Source organism: Helicoverpa armigera, chromosome 3 (genome assembly GCF_030705265.1).
Source record: "Helicoverpa armigera isolate CAAS_96S chromosome 3, ASM3070526v1, whole genome shotgun sequence".
In the NCBI taxonomy this organism is placed as follows: Eukaryota; Metazoa; Arthropoda; class Insecta; order Lepidoptera; family Noctuidae; genus Helicoverpa; species Helicoverpa armigera.
Genome location: NC_087122.1, coordinates 11,848,039 through 11,864,888, shown reverse-complemented (window position 1 = coordinate 11,864,888; position 16,850 = coordinate 11,848,039). Strand labels below are relative to the sequence as shown.

General features: G+C 36.0%; 1 protein-coding gene across 1 annotated transcript in view; it reads left to right on the top strand.

The window, feature by feature from the left end:
• Positions 1 to 1,966: 1,966 nt before the first annotated feature.
• The window catches only part of LOC110372949 (neurogenic protein big brain), a 60,207-nt gene continuing 45,323 nt past the window's right edge, over positions 1,967 to 16,850 (top strand). Inside the window, exons 1-2 of the mRNA XM_021329989.3 lie at positions 1,967 to 2,473; positions 7,091 to 7,217. Of these exons, the coding sequence (XP_021185664.3) occupies positions 2,143 to 2,473; positions 7,091 to 7,217 (458 nt within the window). The 5' untranslated portion in view covers positions 1,967 to 2,142. The remainder of the gene's footprint in view (positions 2,474 to 7,090; positions 7,218 to 16,850) is intronic.

Here is a 16,850-nt window from a genome sequence, read left to right as displayed (position 1 = left end):
TGTCACCTGTTACTGACATGTATTTAGCGACTCCAGTCCTGGAAGCAATTAGTTCATTAGATTCGTAGCAACAGCTTGGCTAACGTTGCATGCAGAGCAGAGTAAACATATTGTAACCTGCTAGATTTCTCTAGAAGTTTCGCTCACGACTCGTGGGAACTGTTTTGCGGAATTGAATGAAAGTAACCTATATACAAATGAGTGATATGTCAAACATCGAGCAGTTCCTAAAATTATAGTACGCATATAATCGAACTCGGCGATTTTATAAGTGAGTTCCTATAAATATAAGTATAAATTAGTGTGGAATAGTATAAAAGTGTTTAGTTGTTCGAGAGGAATTGCTTGACTTTCTTCATACAAAGCCGACATTACACCAAAAAATAGGAGCACTGAGCAATACCTCAGCAATACTCAGCATGGCGATTCTATTCTGCGCGTTTTATCATACCTTACCTTACCTCTATTTTTTATTGTGAAATAGAATTAGGTTAATGACAATCCCACGCAATCCTGAGGGATTCACAGAGCTTATCAGTGTGTGGGCTGAATTTATTCATAACAATGCTAACGAAATATTAGTTCTAATTATTTTCATTGTGGAGTTATAAATATGATTAATGTTGTTGTTTATATAATACTAAACAAAGGCTTCATGTAAGTACTTAGGAATATGATATTTATAGAACTTACATTTTGTACCTACGGTAAGTTTATTTATAACAATAGATAAGTAGGTAGGTACATAAAAATTTCAGTCAATCGTGAAGATTTTGTTCAATCGTATAGATAGAATAAATGCGTTTGAACTTAGAGCAGTTATCCCAGTTATTTTATTTTCGAAGTAGCTTATCTAAATCAAAATCAATTCTTCCAAAGATTGTCCAAGATCTAATTCCATTAGCGATGAATAAGAGCTTGAAACAAAGAAAAGACTAAAGACTAACCATTCAGTTCAGACTTTTAGTAAGATTTAGTAACAAATTAAATTATTAGATAATGAATTTACGAGCGATGCCCGTCCGATGCGGTGAACTACTGGCCTAATCAATTTAATGTGAGGTTTAGACAATACTCCTTTGTACAATGACCTCGTTTCAGTCTGAGAAAATTGAGCTTTCTGCCTAACTATTGAGCTGACAACTGTTTCAGGCTGTTTGTCACTAGGACTAAGATAGGTTCGTGCATAATCTGGTTTTCCTCCATATCTATATATCTTGGAGCTTAGAGACTTACCAAAGGCGCGGATTAGGATCAAAGAGGATTACATCATTTAAGCGAGGTTCGAAACTCTATGGTTGGCGAACTGGCAGTTGTGGAGTATTTACGAGGCTTGTCTCGTACGCTAACTGGGATCCCGCAACCCGAGTGTAATGTAAGCACTTCGAGAAAGGGCCCATTATCTTGTCAAACGCTTTTATTTCGACATAAAGGATGGTAACTGTATCGCAGCGTTTAAAGTTTCCATAAAGTTTTGCGAGTAAAAGCTTTACTTAGTTGTTAATGAGAAGCTGTTTTAATTATTCATAGGTTCTTGTTGCCTGATTGCGCCGATATAAGATAGTGATCAGTCAGCAGAGATTTAAAACTTTGATGAGAGATAGATTCTGGCTTGACTTTTTTTGTAATTTTATTTTTTTCTTCAAGTTAATTAATTACCTTTTGAATGACTCCCTTTGTTTCTTAATTAAATCTAGTCCACGGAGGGGCTAATATTTGTTTATATAGGTAAGTGCTAAGCTTATACATAATATCAATCCGAATTTTCCTATTCCAAAAAAGAAAAGTCAACAGAAGTTTGTTATCGAAAAGTTCGAAACAAAAACTATCACCCAATTAAAGGCTATTGTGATAGTGGCTGCCAAGATAGCGATTTGATGACGCCCTCGCTGAAAGTGCAGGTCTCGGGGGCGGGGTGTAACAAGTGTCGGGCGCCGGGACATGTGCGGCGCCCCCGCCTGCCTCCCATTCACTCGCTGTTCATTCACTGGCTTGCCGGCATTGCGAGACCGACGCCCGAGCCGAACGCGTCGTCTCACTTATCGGCCTTTATACCGAACGCGACCGTAACTAAATCGCGCGCGATTCCAAATTCGAACAATGCATAGAGATTTATAGTTTTTTTTTTTACTTTTTTAAAAAATGGGGGAACAGGCGTTTAACATATCGGATGAGAATCTGGAACAGCATATAATTACTTTGTTTGAAAAGTTGGAGTGTTTACGAAAGGATGCGAACTCAGGTGATGGGGGTTTGTCGGGGCGAGTTCCGGCGCGGGTGGAAGTGCGGACGCTGTCGTTGTGGAAGGCCGTGGTGGCGGAGTGCGCGGCCTCGTTTCTGTATGTGTTCATCGTGTGCGGGGCTGCTGGCGGGGCGGGCGTGGGCGCATCTGCCTCGGCCGTGCTGCTCGCCACCGCGCTCGCCTCCGGCTGTGCCATCGCCACCCTCACGCTCTGCTTCGCTAACATATCTGGTAAGATACTAAATAAGAATTATAGGTAAATAAACTTACTGAAAGTTATCCATATCAAATTGGTTTCAAACTCGTAATATAATAATGACTACGACTACTTGACGAACCCCGATCACTTACAAAACTTTTGGTACCTGCATTATTGACATCACTGTTATTGAATTCGGCTGCATCCCTTGTATAAGTCAGCAGTTTGACAGTCAAATCTTCACCCCTGCCTAATTAAGAATAGCAGGTACTTAAGACCTTTAAACAAAGCATTTTCTAATCTTTTAAAACTATCGCGGCATTCGTGGACTCGAAACTCGATGGAATTTCGATTAGATTCGTAAATATGTAGGAAGATACATCGTGTTTAATGTTTTAAAAAAAGTATAGAACACATTCAATAAACTTTAGTTTCATTGGACACAATCTTACCTACAGAGCGTTTAAATGTTTAAATACACAACAATAACGGCTGAGTCAATGCAGCAAGTAGAATAATATCGAACTGGTTGTCCTAAAATAGCTCGAAAGATAAAAAAAAAACAAGAGACTGCGCGAGAACTCTAAATTACTAGTTACAAGGAATGCGCAACCGTAATTGGCTAGAAAAATAAAATAAATAAGAAGAGTTAAACACCCACGTGAGTAACAATGTTATTTCTGCTTATAATGTTCAGTTACGTGGGATAGGTCCGTGGGGACAGGGATGCCTCATTTGCATTTTTATTCCTTTTTTCTTTTTCTTGGTTGCAAATGTGATTTCACGTTGAACGCAGGTTTTACGGTTACCTCGAGGATAAGAACTCCTTTGTTCATTTTGCTGGCAGATGGTTACATTTGCGTGATTTATTCCTGTCCTTACTTACTTAAAATTAAGGTAAAGGGGTATTTTTGTTGTCAGTGCGAATAAGGCTGAACTGGTTTACATGGAACTTGCGAGATGTCATTGATATATATCGAGCGTAACTGGAGTACCGGGTAGTAGAATATGCTTTTATTATAAAACATTTTTGTGAATACGTTTTCAACACATAAATTCACCTCGGTCTTTATGACCCACAAAATATTACAGCATATGCCTGTACCGACGTAATCCAGGATTTAGTATTGATATATTCGTACACGCATAAGCTAGCTGTAAAAATCTCTTTTTGTACATTCAATATTATACTGAAAGTATCGCGTTTTCTTTTACGATTCATTTTGTTGGTGAATTTGTTACTGTAACCGTAAAAAGTGTTCTTAGTATCGGTGTTTTTAGTACATTATAGTTGGGGTCGGAATGGTTCGTGTTGTGTTGTGGGGCCAATTAACCGTGCACCGTTTGGTAATTTATACGCGTTTGATAGCGGCCCGGCTCGGATGAGTTACCGCCTTGCCGCCCGGACCGCAGCCTGCAGATGTTCACAATTATCCGCTTTTTTTGTAAAAGGATCGGCGGCTGCGAGGCGAAAGTCTTGAGTTTTTACGCCAAGCAGGCTCTTAGCGTTGATATTTTTGTTCAGTTTACGTGTCTTTGTACCGTTAAGTTTAAAATTAGCTGTTTATGCAGGATCAAATTTAAGTAAGGTCAGGAAAAGGTAAACACAAATAGGACTATTATTGCCTTTATCTAATGACACAAAGCATTGATTAGTAAACTTCAGAGGCATAAGTTTGACATCACTTCCCATAATACTACACGGCATTAAGCACGTTGGGCGGGATTATTATAAGCTAACACGTGCACCCTTCACCCTTTGTCCCCTCAACACAATTTTATAATGGCGATCACATGACGCGGGGACAATGACATTTTAAATTATATCATAATAACAATAACTAGGAGAAAGCTTACTCGTTCACAATCAAGCACCAATTCTTGCATCTACAATGTACGCGAACCGTGACGAATTTTTAGAATACACCCCCGACCGCGGCTGGCCTAATTTTCACTAATGGCTGGACAAGTGGACATCCCTATTTCGAGCGCGGACTAATGCACAGCTTTAATCGATGCATGAATTATAATGTGCTCAGCTCTATCCACATTTAAAGTTTTTCAACTTGGGAACGTCGGCGCTGGCATTTAGTGAGCCACTATTGTAAAGTCCTTTTCAAGTTTTTACTACTGAGTACTCGGTGTATTCTCGTTTTGTCGTCTTTTTATTTTGGCCGCTCGATGCCGTATTCATTTATCAATGCGTACTCAGGAAGTAGACTGCACGAAGTTGTATTGTCAACGGAGCTTCCTTTAAAACTTGTCTTAACTTTTAAAGACGATAAATAATTCGCCTTTATAGCCATTTTTAGAATGAGAAGTTGTATTTTTAATTAGATTTTATACTGAGATTTATATTGCTTTCTTAATTTCTAACTAAGATCGGCAACAAAAAATTTAAAGGTTAAGAATATCTTTTAAAGAACTTTAATAACCAGTAGCTTTATTTTATATTTTTTGCTAAGATTGCGTAGTTTCACAAAAAATCTAATGTTACGCTACGACATTTATATTTCCTTTTGAAATATCGTATCGCAGTTGAGGCTTGTATAAACAGCAGGTAATATTCTCCTCGCTGAAAGGTAGGTAACACAATCTGAATAATCGATAGGCGTAGTAGTTCGGCTTTGCACTCGATATATCTGCGTCGCGTCGCATCGTTTATCCACCACCTGTTCCCTTTTTTTACCCATTCTCTCCTACATACACAAGTTTATAAATGTCAGGATTCTATGTTTAACGTGCAAATTGATTCTGAATATTGATCAGCCTGAAGCCGCCCGATCCACTGACTGATAAAGCAATAATGTTCAGCCTACACATTGTGCGCTTGAAATTCGTATTGACACATCTGAGCACGTAGTACTGAATAACGTTAGATATCGCATTTCTCCCCAATACCCAGGGGTGCTACACCTCAAGGCTATCCACTGTATCTTCGCTATTATATTACCCAGAACGCAGGTAAACATCCGGCCAGCCATTATCGCGAGCCACTATGGTGATTTCTCCTCCGACATGGGACCGACGAATACTCCCCGCGAATACTAAGGTAGCGTGATTTTATCTCGTCACAGCATTTGTTATTCCGAACGTACGCTCTGCAGATAAGGCAGATTTTATGAAAACAATATTTTAATGTAGCAGGGAATAATCGTAGAGTACTTAGCCCCGTAACAGCTGGCCAAACGGGCCGGATTTCATTACGTTCTTACTGACTAAATACTCTGGATATGCGATAATATGTTTTATTTCGAAACCCGTATGGTATAATTTGCTATAGTTAATGAAGTGTTTCATAAACGAAGCTTTTTGCTCCAAAAAGAAATGCGAAGATTATAAATTCATCACGGAATCTCGTAGGTGTCGAAATATGATCGTTGTTGTTTATGCAAATTGCTTATCCGCTCAAGATGGGTAGGAAAATAGCATTGACACGTGGCTGTTTTTTGTAATATTTTATAAATGGCACCTTATGTACCGTTTTTGAAGCGTTTTTGCACTCAATTCAATTTGTGAACACTTGCAGACTTGGCACACCAAGAAATTTCAAAAAGAGCAAGTTAAGACGCCATCGCTTTCACGCAGAAACGAATAAAGTAGTCAACAACAAAGTAAAAGTGTGTAAATAACAGAATTCAATTTTGAAGCTTTTTAATCAAAAATCTTTCAGCTTCGAGTGGCTTTCTATTGGCAATCGCATCGCAAGCCGAGTCTGATTTGTCAACGCTGACAAAGCGAGATGTTCCAACGTTCTAATCCTGTAGTAAAGGCTCATTGTATGATTCAGTAAATACTTTTCTCAAATAAATGAATCACAATTTATTAGGCTTACGTTGCTACAAATTGTGGGCGGTGAACAGAACTCATTGTTGTCGGCTTGTCCTACATTTCGATGCGAATCGGGGGACAATCTCAACTTTGTCATTTGTTGATACGCGGACTTCAAACAAGTGTCTGGTTACGTTTCTTGGTTATTGAATTGTTTTGAAAGAAACAGCGATAGGAATTTTTACTCTACTATTCCTGTAAGACATTAAAAATTACAAGGAATTATATTGCAGGTTATATACCACCTGCTTGCCAAGTCATGATAAATGTTAAAATGTTGAGTTTCACCAAGTGGACACATTCGTGAGTTAAGTGTGTCGAAATGACGAATGACCCGTAAATTCAGGTGCCTTAATATCCTCTAGTATGTAGAGGATATCTATACTAATATTATAAAGCTGAAGAGTTTGTTTGTTTGAACGCGCTAATCTCAGGAACTACTGGTCCGATTTGAACAATTCATTCGGTGTTAGATAGCCCATTTATCGAGGAAGGCTATAGGCTACTTTTTATCCGGGTTCGTGCAGAGGTTCCCACGGGATGCGGGTGAAACCACTGGCAGAAGCTAGTAATGAGATATACGGGGAAGCTGTCCAATACTTAAAATAAGGGGTTTGAAGTTTTCTAAAAGCACAGGAACCGAACTCATTTTCAGATCATCGAAACATTTCAGCTGACGTTTCTGAGAGATCTAATCTGAAAAGACTCGCTGATCTGAAATAACATATCCATTAATTTTCTTCGTATAATCCGGACTTGCATACAGAAAGAAGTAGAATAAGGATACTAAAGTATATTTTTTGTTACATGTGGCACAGGAGCGCACGTGAATCCGGCGGTGTCCGCAGCGTTATGCGTACGGCGGCGCGTGTCGCCGCTCCGGGCTGCGTTGTACGTCGCAGCACAATGCGGCGGAGCTATAGCGGGCGCAGCCGCTATTTACGGGTAAGTTTAGAATATGAATAAATAGATAGTAAATACATACTTGGTCAAGTGCCGCTTCAAAAATGAAAGATTTCGTTCGAGGCCTTGCATATGTGGTCCCTGCTCGCGACGCGACGTAGACTAGACATGGTATCAGTCGCATGTCTTGTGATGATTCACGGGACGGAGTCCTACTGAGATTGAAAGAACAGCAGATTATTACTTTTATGAAATATAATATTACCTTTCAGCACATTACCGACAAAACCTTTAATTTCTTAGATCTTACCTACTTCTATTCTTAAAACGTATTTTCTCTCTTTCCGGTTTACCTAGAGTAGCTAGAAAGTACCAAAACAATTTTCGTTTAGCATTCTATTATCTAACTCGATTCTTCTGCATACATAGTAGCGCGTTCAATACAAATTTCGTAGAAGACGTGTATCCAATTCTCTCAGTTTTCAATTAAAAATTGGAAACTTCGTATATCCAGATGACAGATTCGGAATAAGCTTTCCAATGCAGGCGATGCAGTTTCGTCTCGCCTCACTGCTTGCTACCCACATTGCACTACGTATTTGGATGCAGAAATGTCATCATACATTTGCCGGAATTCGGGCCACTAACAAACCCGCATACGATAGCAATCAGAATCTTTTTTTAAGTCCATCTGCGCTATGTTACCACCCGATAAACAGGCCAGGTATCTAATTTCATATTAATGTCGTTCTAAATACGAATAATGTGAGTGGTCCCAGTGGTCAAACCGACCCTAAGGCCCGACCTTTATTTTTTCTTAACCTAATTATTTTTATCCCATACTAAGTTGACCGATATTCCGCCGGAGGGCTGATGTCAAGGTTAAAATGTGATGCAAAAACAAGATATTTTCGTACTCCTTTGGGCCTAATTTCTTTCTCATGAAAACATGGTTCTTCAAGTTGATGGCCAGTTCGATAATATCTATTAATTATAAATCATCGTAGTAATGAGGTCGGTCACTCAGTGACAGCAGATTATAATAATTGATGTGGTTAATCAATGCCATTAATTATACGTGATAATAAGTTTGAATATGGAGCCCAACACAATTGCAAACAATGCGTTACCATTGTTTGCGCAAATAAACTGAAAATAAATAGGTGTTTATTAACAGTCATTTAACAAAGTATGCCTTCATTAATTATAATGCTCGCTCTAAAATAAATATACAATTTTCTAAAATAAAAGCTTTAGCAAATAATTTACTAAAAGCGTATTGTGTGTCTAAATGAAAATAAATTATTTTAAATATCATTTTCAGACTTTTTCATATTTTTCGTAACTATTTTGCATTAATCTTGTCAGTCTACATGATTAATGCTGTAAATAACAATATATTTATAAAACTGCGCTACTAGCAAAAAAAGAGATTAATAGCTACATTAAACGATTGGGCAGAATTAATCGATTGTCGAATCGTTGTTCGAGCGTTCAATAATTTTATATGTATTTCGAAATGTAATTTATTCGTTGTTCCATAGGGATGAATATATGAATTTTCTTTCCCAATTCAATATACGGTGTCGAATTAATTTGCGGTTTTTTTTATCAGCCAGCACAATGTAATTCATTTATTTAAATCCATGCAATATATTTCGTGAGGTTTATTCGCTTGAGACAAGTTATTATTGGAGCATGAATATTTAATAATGAGATTTTGTTACGACATCGCAGTTTGTGTACTTTTCTTTATTTTATAGAGCTTTCGTAGGCATTGTGTACAACTTGGAGTATGTATGTCTATGTACCTACCAACAATTTATTGAAGAGGATTATTTACGTAATTACCTACTACATACATACCAGACAAAACTTCTTTAATATTCATAGCAGCTTAAAGCTTGAACCTTTCTTCTATTCATAGTCATATTCAAAGGTGCAATTCAGCGCGAATATTTTGCCAAACTTCTATAGCAACTACTTATATTCTCAATATTGCTATTGACTTACAAAATCTGCAGTTATTTGGACGTTTAAATAAATGGAGCGGGAGAGAATTTGTGTCATCCTCTTATCGTCGTTGGTGGAGGCAAGCGAGGAAATAAATGGCCCAATGTTGTGTACAAGTGCAGTGGGAACGATTTTTCTTTTCCTAGTTCCTGAGTTTATGTGATTGCTATTCTCATATGTATTAAGATTTAACAGCCTTTTTCTATAAAATGGAAATCTTATTGATTTATTAGTATGTTTTATGGTGCCAAGTCAAGAATGTCAGATAGTGCTACGCATTGAGGTGACGAGGGGCAGAAAGAATGATGCACCAATTAATTAAATGAAATAAGAACCACTTTTACATAGATATGTACTAGTAAAAGCTAGTAACATTTTAAATAGCTTCGCAGATAATGAGACATCACTACCAGCACCAGTATTTGAGTGTTCGTTTGTAACGCAAACCGGGTAATATCCAGCTTCCCAATCTCACAGCTTTGAATAAAAGCGAGCGAATTTACCAAAATGTTTCACTTCAAAATTCATGCTCATATGAAAATGTACGAATTTTGAAGAAATTTCATTTCTGCTGTTTCTGCGTAGTGCGGCTCCCCTAGTGATTTCAGTGCACTGATTAATTTTAATATTCAAACTTTAAAAAAGCCAATAAAACCAGTTTGTTTTCTTTGTCTTTAGATATTAATTTGTTGCAAAATAATCACGTAAACTGTTTTATTCATAAATCTCTAGAAGTGGTAGTATTTTATTAATTCCAATAGGCTTTTGCAGGCTCTTATGAAACGTCACACTAGTTGTATGGCTTGAAAAAGTTGGTCACAGAAGAATCAGCTAGGAACTCCTTGGACACTCTTTCCGTGATAATAATATGTTCACAAGGTTCATTCATCATTCATCTGGCATTTTTGAGTCGTTAGAGGTTTAAATTCGCAGTTGCTCAATTCGAAAAGTCTATTTTGCTAGGAACTCAAAACGGTGATAAAATATAACTTTATTAAACAAATAAATAATTCTCTAGTCTATCAAAACACAACCATCGTCGTATTATTTACGATAGTGATGTCCAATCCAATCTCCAAATAAGATAAGAGCAACACTGCATGTCCAGACAGGGTGAAACTAATACCAACATAGTGACGTGTTTGCTTTAAAGTGATATATCGATACAGTTCCAACTGATACTGGGCTCGGAATACTGTTTACTGGCTGTCAGATACGAGCGTGGAATATCGTGTGACAAAGAAATATTTTGACGGCTTTACTGCTGGGATTAGTTACGTATCTGTATCATGAGAATGTCAACATGATTCCACGATGATTCCACGAGGGGGCTCGTGGCTAGTGGCTAAGTTACTGATGGTTAAGTTAAGGGGACGATGACTTCAGAGTACTTGTAACTCCTCTGGTGTTGCAGATCTCATCATGGGAGTTGGTAATTGCTGTTTTAGGCGTTAATTTGCCCGTTGTATCATAAAACAAGCACCTTAGATTTTGATCTACATCTTTCATATTTCATTTTTATTCATCATTATCCATCATCTACATATTTTATAGAAGCCAAAATGTAGGTATAATGTGAAGTTCATTCCTGCTTGCGCTTAAAAAAAGTACAAAAAGCTGCATGTGGTTGCTTTGTTTGGTTTCACTCTGTGTCTAAATAAAAATGCTCGGTATTACAATATATCTCGGGTAGGTAAAACAAGTATTTTTAGTAGAAACACTTGCAGGAAGAAAACTCCGATAAAAAGGAATCGAGCCACATCTCATTCGAGTAAAGTGCGAGAGTAAAAAGTTTCACATGAATTATTATGTTACTAAGAACGTGTAAGAAATGGACCTTTTTTATTTGCGAACTTTCGGAAAAGGCTCCTTTTTACTGGAAACTCGAAACTCGAAGCGATCTTAGAACAATTAATCTTTGGAAATAATTCATATAGTCGGATAAAAACTGTAGGTCATGCTGAAGGTTAAATATTTTTGTAATTTATTTTTAATCGGTTGGCATAAAAAGGAGGAATGAAATAAAAATATGAAAAAAGAAACAAAAGGCATCAAATTCCCAATTTGAAAACCTGTGTGAGTAATCAGTAAATAATGCCAGCCAGTTACATATTCCTTTTTCAAACAGAGCGTCAAAGTAACACAAATAGTTCGTATAGCATTGCCTCAAAGCATTTCTCCTGTGAAGATATCGTTAACAAAGAGGATTGATGCCGTCTGTCACACGGACATTTGTCCGTGAAACTGTTCTGCTGTATTGTCCCACGCAACTACACCTTCATACTGATTTATATAGGTATGACGTTGGATAACAAAAGCACTTTTACACAATACGCATTTTGGATACCAACCTCGTTTGTAAGAATTCCTTTGTGGTGCAACGGATTTTTACCTGCAGGCGATTTGCGCGGTTCAATAATTTTGGGTGAGAAAAAATGGTTTACAACCTTTTTTATGCTTAAAAACTGAATTGCAACAAGATGATACGTTTTAATATTAAGAAAATCAAGTAAATACTTATGTATTTTTTGTGATATTCCTCTTTCAAATGCAAACACTATTTTTCTAAAAGTTTCCGTTCTAATCTATGCAGAACTAACTTTGTTACTAAACTTTACGAATAAAACCTTTTCCACGAGCATTTTCCTTTTCCCATATAAGTTGTGGCGGTTAACGGAATTGTTTCGGCTTTCTTTTCTTTTTATTTTACGTGCTGTAATGTTTTTGTTACGAGATTGATCAAAACAAGTTGAACAATTTAAATAGAAGTAGGTGTTTCTCTGGAATGTTGGTGGTTCTAAGAAAAGGGATGCTACGTTGTAAGCCTATAAATAGAAATTCAAATAAAAATGGTTTTGTTAACTTATGTTTTTTCTTACTTCAAATAATGGGTATAGTGCAATCTTAACTCACAAGAATAAGTCTAAAATAATCTAGAAACTTAAAAAAAACTTAAAACATAAATATCATGACACAAAGACTCATCCACAGACCTTAAACATCTTGAGAAGCCTTTAGGGAGGGGTGCAGTGAACTTTACCCGGCAGATGCGCGCGCGCAAGATGCACGTGCACCGGCTCTCGTGACGTCACCGCACGTGCAGATACTAACCCCATCAACACACTAACATCAACTTTATATCTCAAACAATAAAGTCGAAAATCGAATGCAATCAAATAATAAGGTCGATGGATTCGAACAAACTTACATATGCGACTTTTGTGCACCTTATTGCTTTTAAAATAAGTAGTAAAATTGAATGTGTTAGTTTGTGAATGGCTTTCACCGCGTGGAGGAAGCCAGTTGTCAACTGTACTAGGCAGGATATTGAAGCGTTAATTAAAAATGAACATTTGAATAAAGAGTTCCTATCTTACCTTGTTTTTGTGAAAAGTAGGAAAACTAAGGACTGATTTTCAATAGTCAGATAACTTTTTATCTGTAGAATATGTTTGACGTTTTGACAGCTTTTGTATAGAAAATTGTATATCATCATATTTATTCCTCAGATAAAAAATAACTGATGATTGAAAAATCGGCCCTAAAACAAGTAAGTAGTAACTAAAGCACCTAATTAGGCCATGATTTTAGGCTTTAATTACAGAATCTATTGAACTGATGTGGTTTTACCAAGCAATACTAATGATTATGATGATTAATGATTCCGGTAATCATTGGGGCATGAAATATGTATTTGCATCTAGGTATATTGAACCTATTGAAGCAAATTGATTACGAATTTCAAAGTAATACTCTCGTAGATAAGCATAATTTTGATTTATTAACTCATAAAGCTGCAGTAAATAGTTTCACTTAAATGAAACTATTTACTGAGCAAAATTGAAGAAAATACTATATTAGATTAGATCTACAGTCATAAAATAAGTTTTATAGCAGCATGATATTAAATTATTTATTACTTAAGTGTAAGGGAAGTTGATAAATTCAACTTAATAACTTTTTAGCATGACCTCATTTGTCTTTTCGTCTTAAAAAGCTAAAATTGAAGAATTCACGTTCGAATACCTTCAACAGCATCTTGGAAAAGCAGACTTCTAAAAACACTAAAAATAAAATCTTTTATGCATCGGTCTAGAAGTCGGAGTCAAATAGATGCAGCTACGCTTATTTCGCCAACATCTCCTGTACCACTGCACCTAAAAGTTTTTTTTTAAATATAAAAAGGAGTTTCAAACATTACTAAGAAAGAGCATACAGTCAAAATATTGCCACAACCAGGCCTCAAAATCATTATTCCCAAAAACCTTTGTTATAACGTTCCGAAGCTTTCTAAACGTAAATAATTGATCACCATACGTTTCTCACCTTCGGTAATACATTGTGATAAGGTAATGTATCGATACAGAGGAACATACATCTTCTGTGATCGATGTAGGCTTGCTATCCCTTACAAGGCTTTCCACCTTTCTTTTATTATTACGTACTTGATTGATTTACACGGCTTTGTGTTCATAATCTGTTCAGATTTTTCTGTTGAATTTTTGCGTTATTTTTATTCGCAAATTGGTAAAGGGAAAATTTATACTCCGCGTCCGCATAATCATTTTTAACTTCTGAAATATGTAAAAACATAAAAACACGAGAGATAGGTACATATCTATTTTTGATTTAGAATTACATACATTGTCATTAACTTAAGTCGTGGTTATACTACTGAATTAAACTGTTGACCCGCATACATTGTCCACAAGTGTAATAACCACTATTCGCAGCGATTAATGATTAGCCCAGTAAATAGTTATCACGTGTTCTGCGGTATTAACAACATGTACTCAGCTGATTCGCGTCAATTAATTACGCACACACTAATGGCCATAATACAACCCACAATTAGTACAACAAAGAAACACTACAATAAGAAACTTCTTCCGTGATGGTGACATACAGTCTTAGATAAAGGAAATGGCATAGTTTTCTTTCCTTTTGTGTAATAGGCAAGAAGTAAACGGTCCTCGTTACGGTAAGGTTATTGCCTTGTAGGAACATGTGCTTTGATAATGTCACGGCAGATGCTGTTTTGTATGCCGTAATTACAATAGCTTGAATTGAAGACATACATATGTCCAGCTATTTGAACATAAAATAAAAAAGAAATATTTTTCCAAGTTTTTGTTTCCTATTTAAAATAACTGATGACGGATATAAAATATTTTTGGCCATTCAAGACTTGATCGGAACTCCATATTTTTACAACAGCCACATTCGATTTTCAATTTAGATTAGAATGACCATAACCGGTACCAAATGAGTACGAACCAGGAAGAGGAAGTAAAGAATATTACATTAAAAATTAAAGCGATATTCATCTTGAAAATTGCTAAAGTAAGCATTCAAAAGATTGTAATTATATTTCGTTCTTATATCTAACATTAACACCCACTTGGGTTATAGAAGTAGGTGCCCACTTAGAATAACGAGATTAGGTTTCATAAATTATTTAAATCATTATACAGTTCCAAGAATCGAACTTGACAGGACCGAAAGTAATCCTTCCAAACTTTAGCTTTACATAAAATATCGCAAATTTCCATAATATTAAGATCAAAGCTCTTAAACTCTTTGATCATTTTAAAAATAAATTACCTATTTAGTAATTTTGTTGATCTCGCTAGAGCTTTTTATCTAATTGAGTCTATTAAGAATGCTTTGATTCAAGTATTTGCTAGATAGATGAATTGGTTGAGATCAATTATGGTTATAAAAATGACCGCGAATAAAAATGTTTTTGTTTTATTTTAGAAGTACCTCTAGTACTGATTTAAGTGAGTAAAATGTTTTCTTATTTCTAACTAGCGGCTTTAAATATAAAATATTCAATACCTACGCAATTATAATTAGTAAGGACTTATAAGTCATTTTCTCTACTTAGTTCACCATCTTAATCATAAGACGAGATAGGTATATAAACTCTGTCTTAATACCTATTTCAAAGCACCGGTTATGTCGCTACGTTCGCATCGTCTAACACTGCAGGTGTGCATATTATATCAGAATATTATATTACGGTATTAAACAGAAGCGACTATGCGATAATCCGGATCATCAATATCTTTCAATATAATATAACTTTGTAATAAAGTTAAACTACTGAACATGAGTGGCGGTTATAGCGAAGCGTGTGCCTGGCATAGTCAAGGTAGTTAACTTTGCTGACTGGGTTAAATTTTTACATTAGCTGTTGCGTTCTGTAAGCCGAGACTATTATATAAAATCCCATAGTTTATGGGTAGTAAATTTTTATTTACGACTGTCTCTTTATAAGCAGCAGCTGGGCTTTAAAAAAAAACTTCAATTTGGTATTTAAATGTGGAACAAATCCTAAACAGTTTAACATATTCACATGTGCAAGGAAAAGCCCCTTGTAACACTTTCGAACACTTCACACGTAAAACAATTGAAATGAAAACTAATGATTTTCTAATACATTCTAATACTATTCTACGATTCTACGTAGCCGCGTAGTCGCGTAGCAGATGTTGCGTAGAATGAACGTTCGCTTTGTCTACGCCGAACTACGAACAAAATAGGTTGCCACATGAACTACATACCTTCGACTCTATGGATATGTTTGAGTTCCATCAATGTTGTTAAGTTACATAATGCTTATCACACACAAACTTCGCGATACCTACACAAGTTAGTACATCTGCATTGTAACCACAGCCTTATAATTACCAAGCCAGTTTACTACACAGGCTTTGTGTTACAGTCTAACCAGATGCAGTAACACGTTATACAAATCAGCTACACTGATATAATCGACGTATAAGCGGTTATTGAATGTTGTTATTGTAGATGGTGCCATGAGCGACGCGTTGGTTATATTACATTTTATAGGTGAACACTAGTGTAATTGGATAATCCATGTTATGTCACTTACGATGTTGTACTTCGTTTATAGCTGTTTGTCACTTACTTACGTCTTACTTTGGAGTTACCGCGTTTATTGCTAATTACCGTAATGTGTAAAGTTTTGGGGACGCGTAAAAAAGTTGGTTATAACGACTGTATTTTAACGATCGATAATTTTGGTGCGTAAAGGTCTGCTCACACGCAAGGACTTATCCTTTATTTAATGGGTCGTTAAGTGCTAAGGAAAGTTTTCAAGTAAAAACAGTTATCTTGCTTCTGATGAGATATAGGGCACGTATATTCGCCTACATCACGGAGTAAGGAAAGATGAGCGAATGCAGGTAGGTCAGGCATCTTTTTCTAGGTCAAAAACGTACGGTTGGCATGAAGAATATGTTCAGTTACGAGTGAACTAACGAGGCTTTCGGTTTCTTTGAGACATCTCATCAACGATTTTTGGTATTCCAATAAACTAAAAAACACACTTTTTATAGAAAAACGAACTAAAAAATAGAAAATAAATTTTAATGAATTTAAATTAAGAAAACAGTGTTAAAAATTTCAATGAATATAAATTAATAATAGTGTGAATACAAAAAAAAATATTTAAAAAAAAGCGTGGGGTGCATGGTGTCAATAGTTATAAATATTTTATTGACAGATATGAGTACAGTGATTTTCATTTCGATAATATCTTAAAAAGCACCCCACGCTTTTTTAAAATATTTTTTTTTGTATTCACACTATTATTAATTTATATTCATTGAAATTTTTAACACTGTTTTCTTA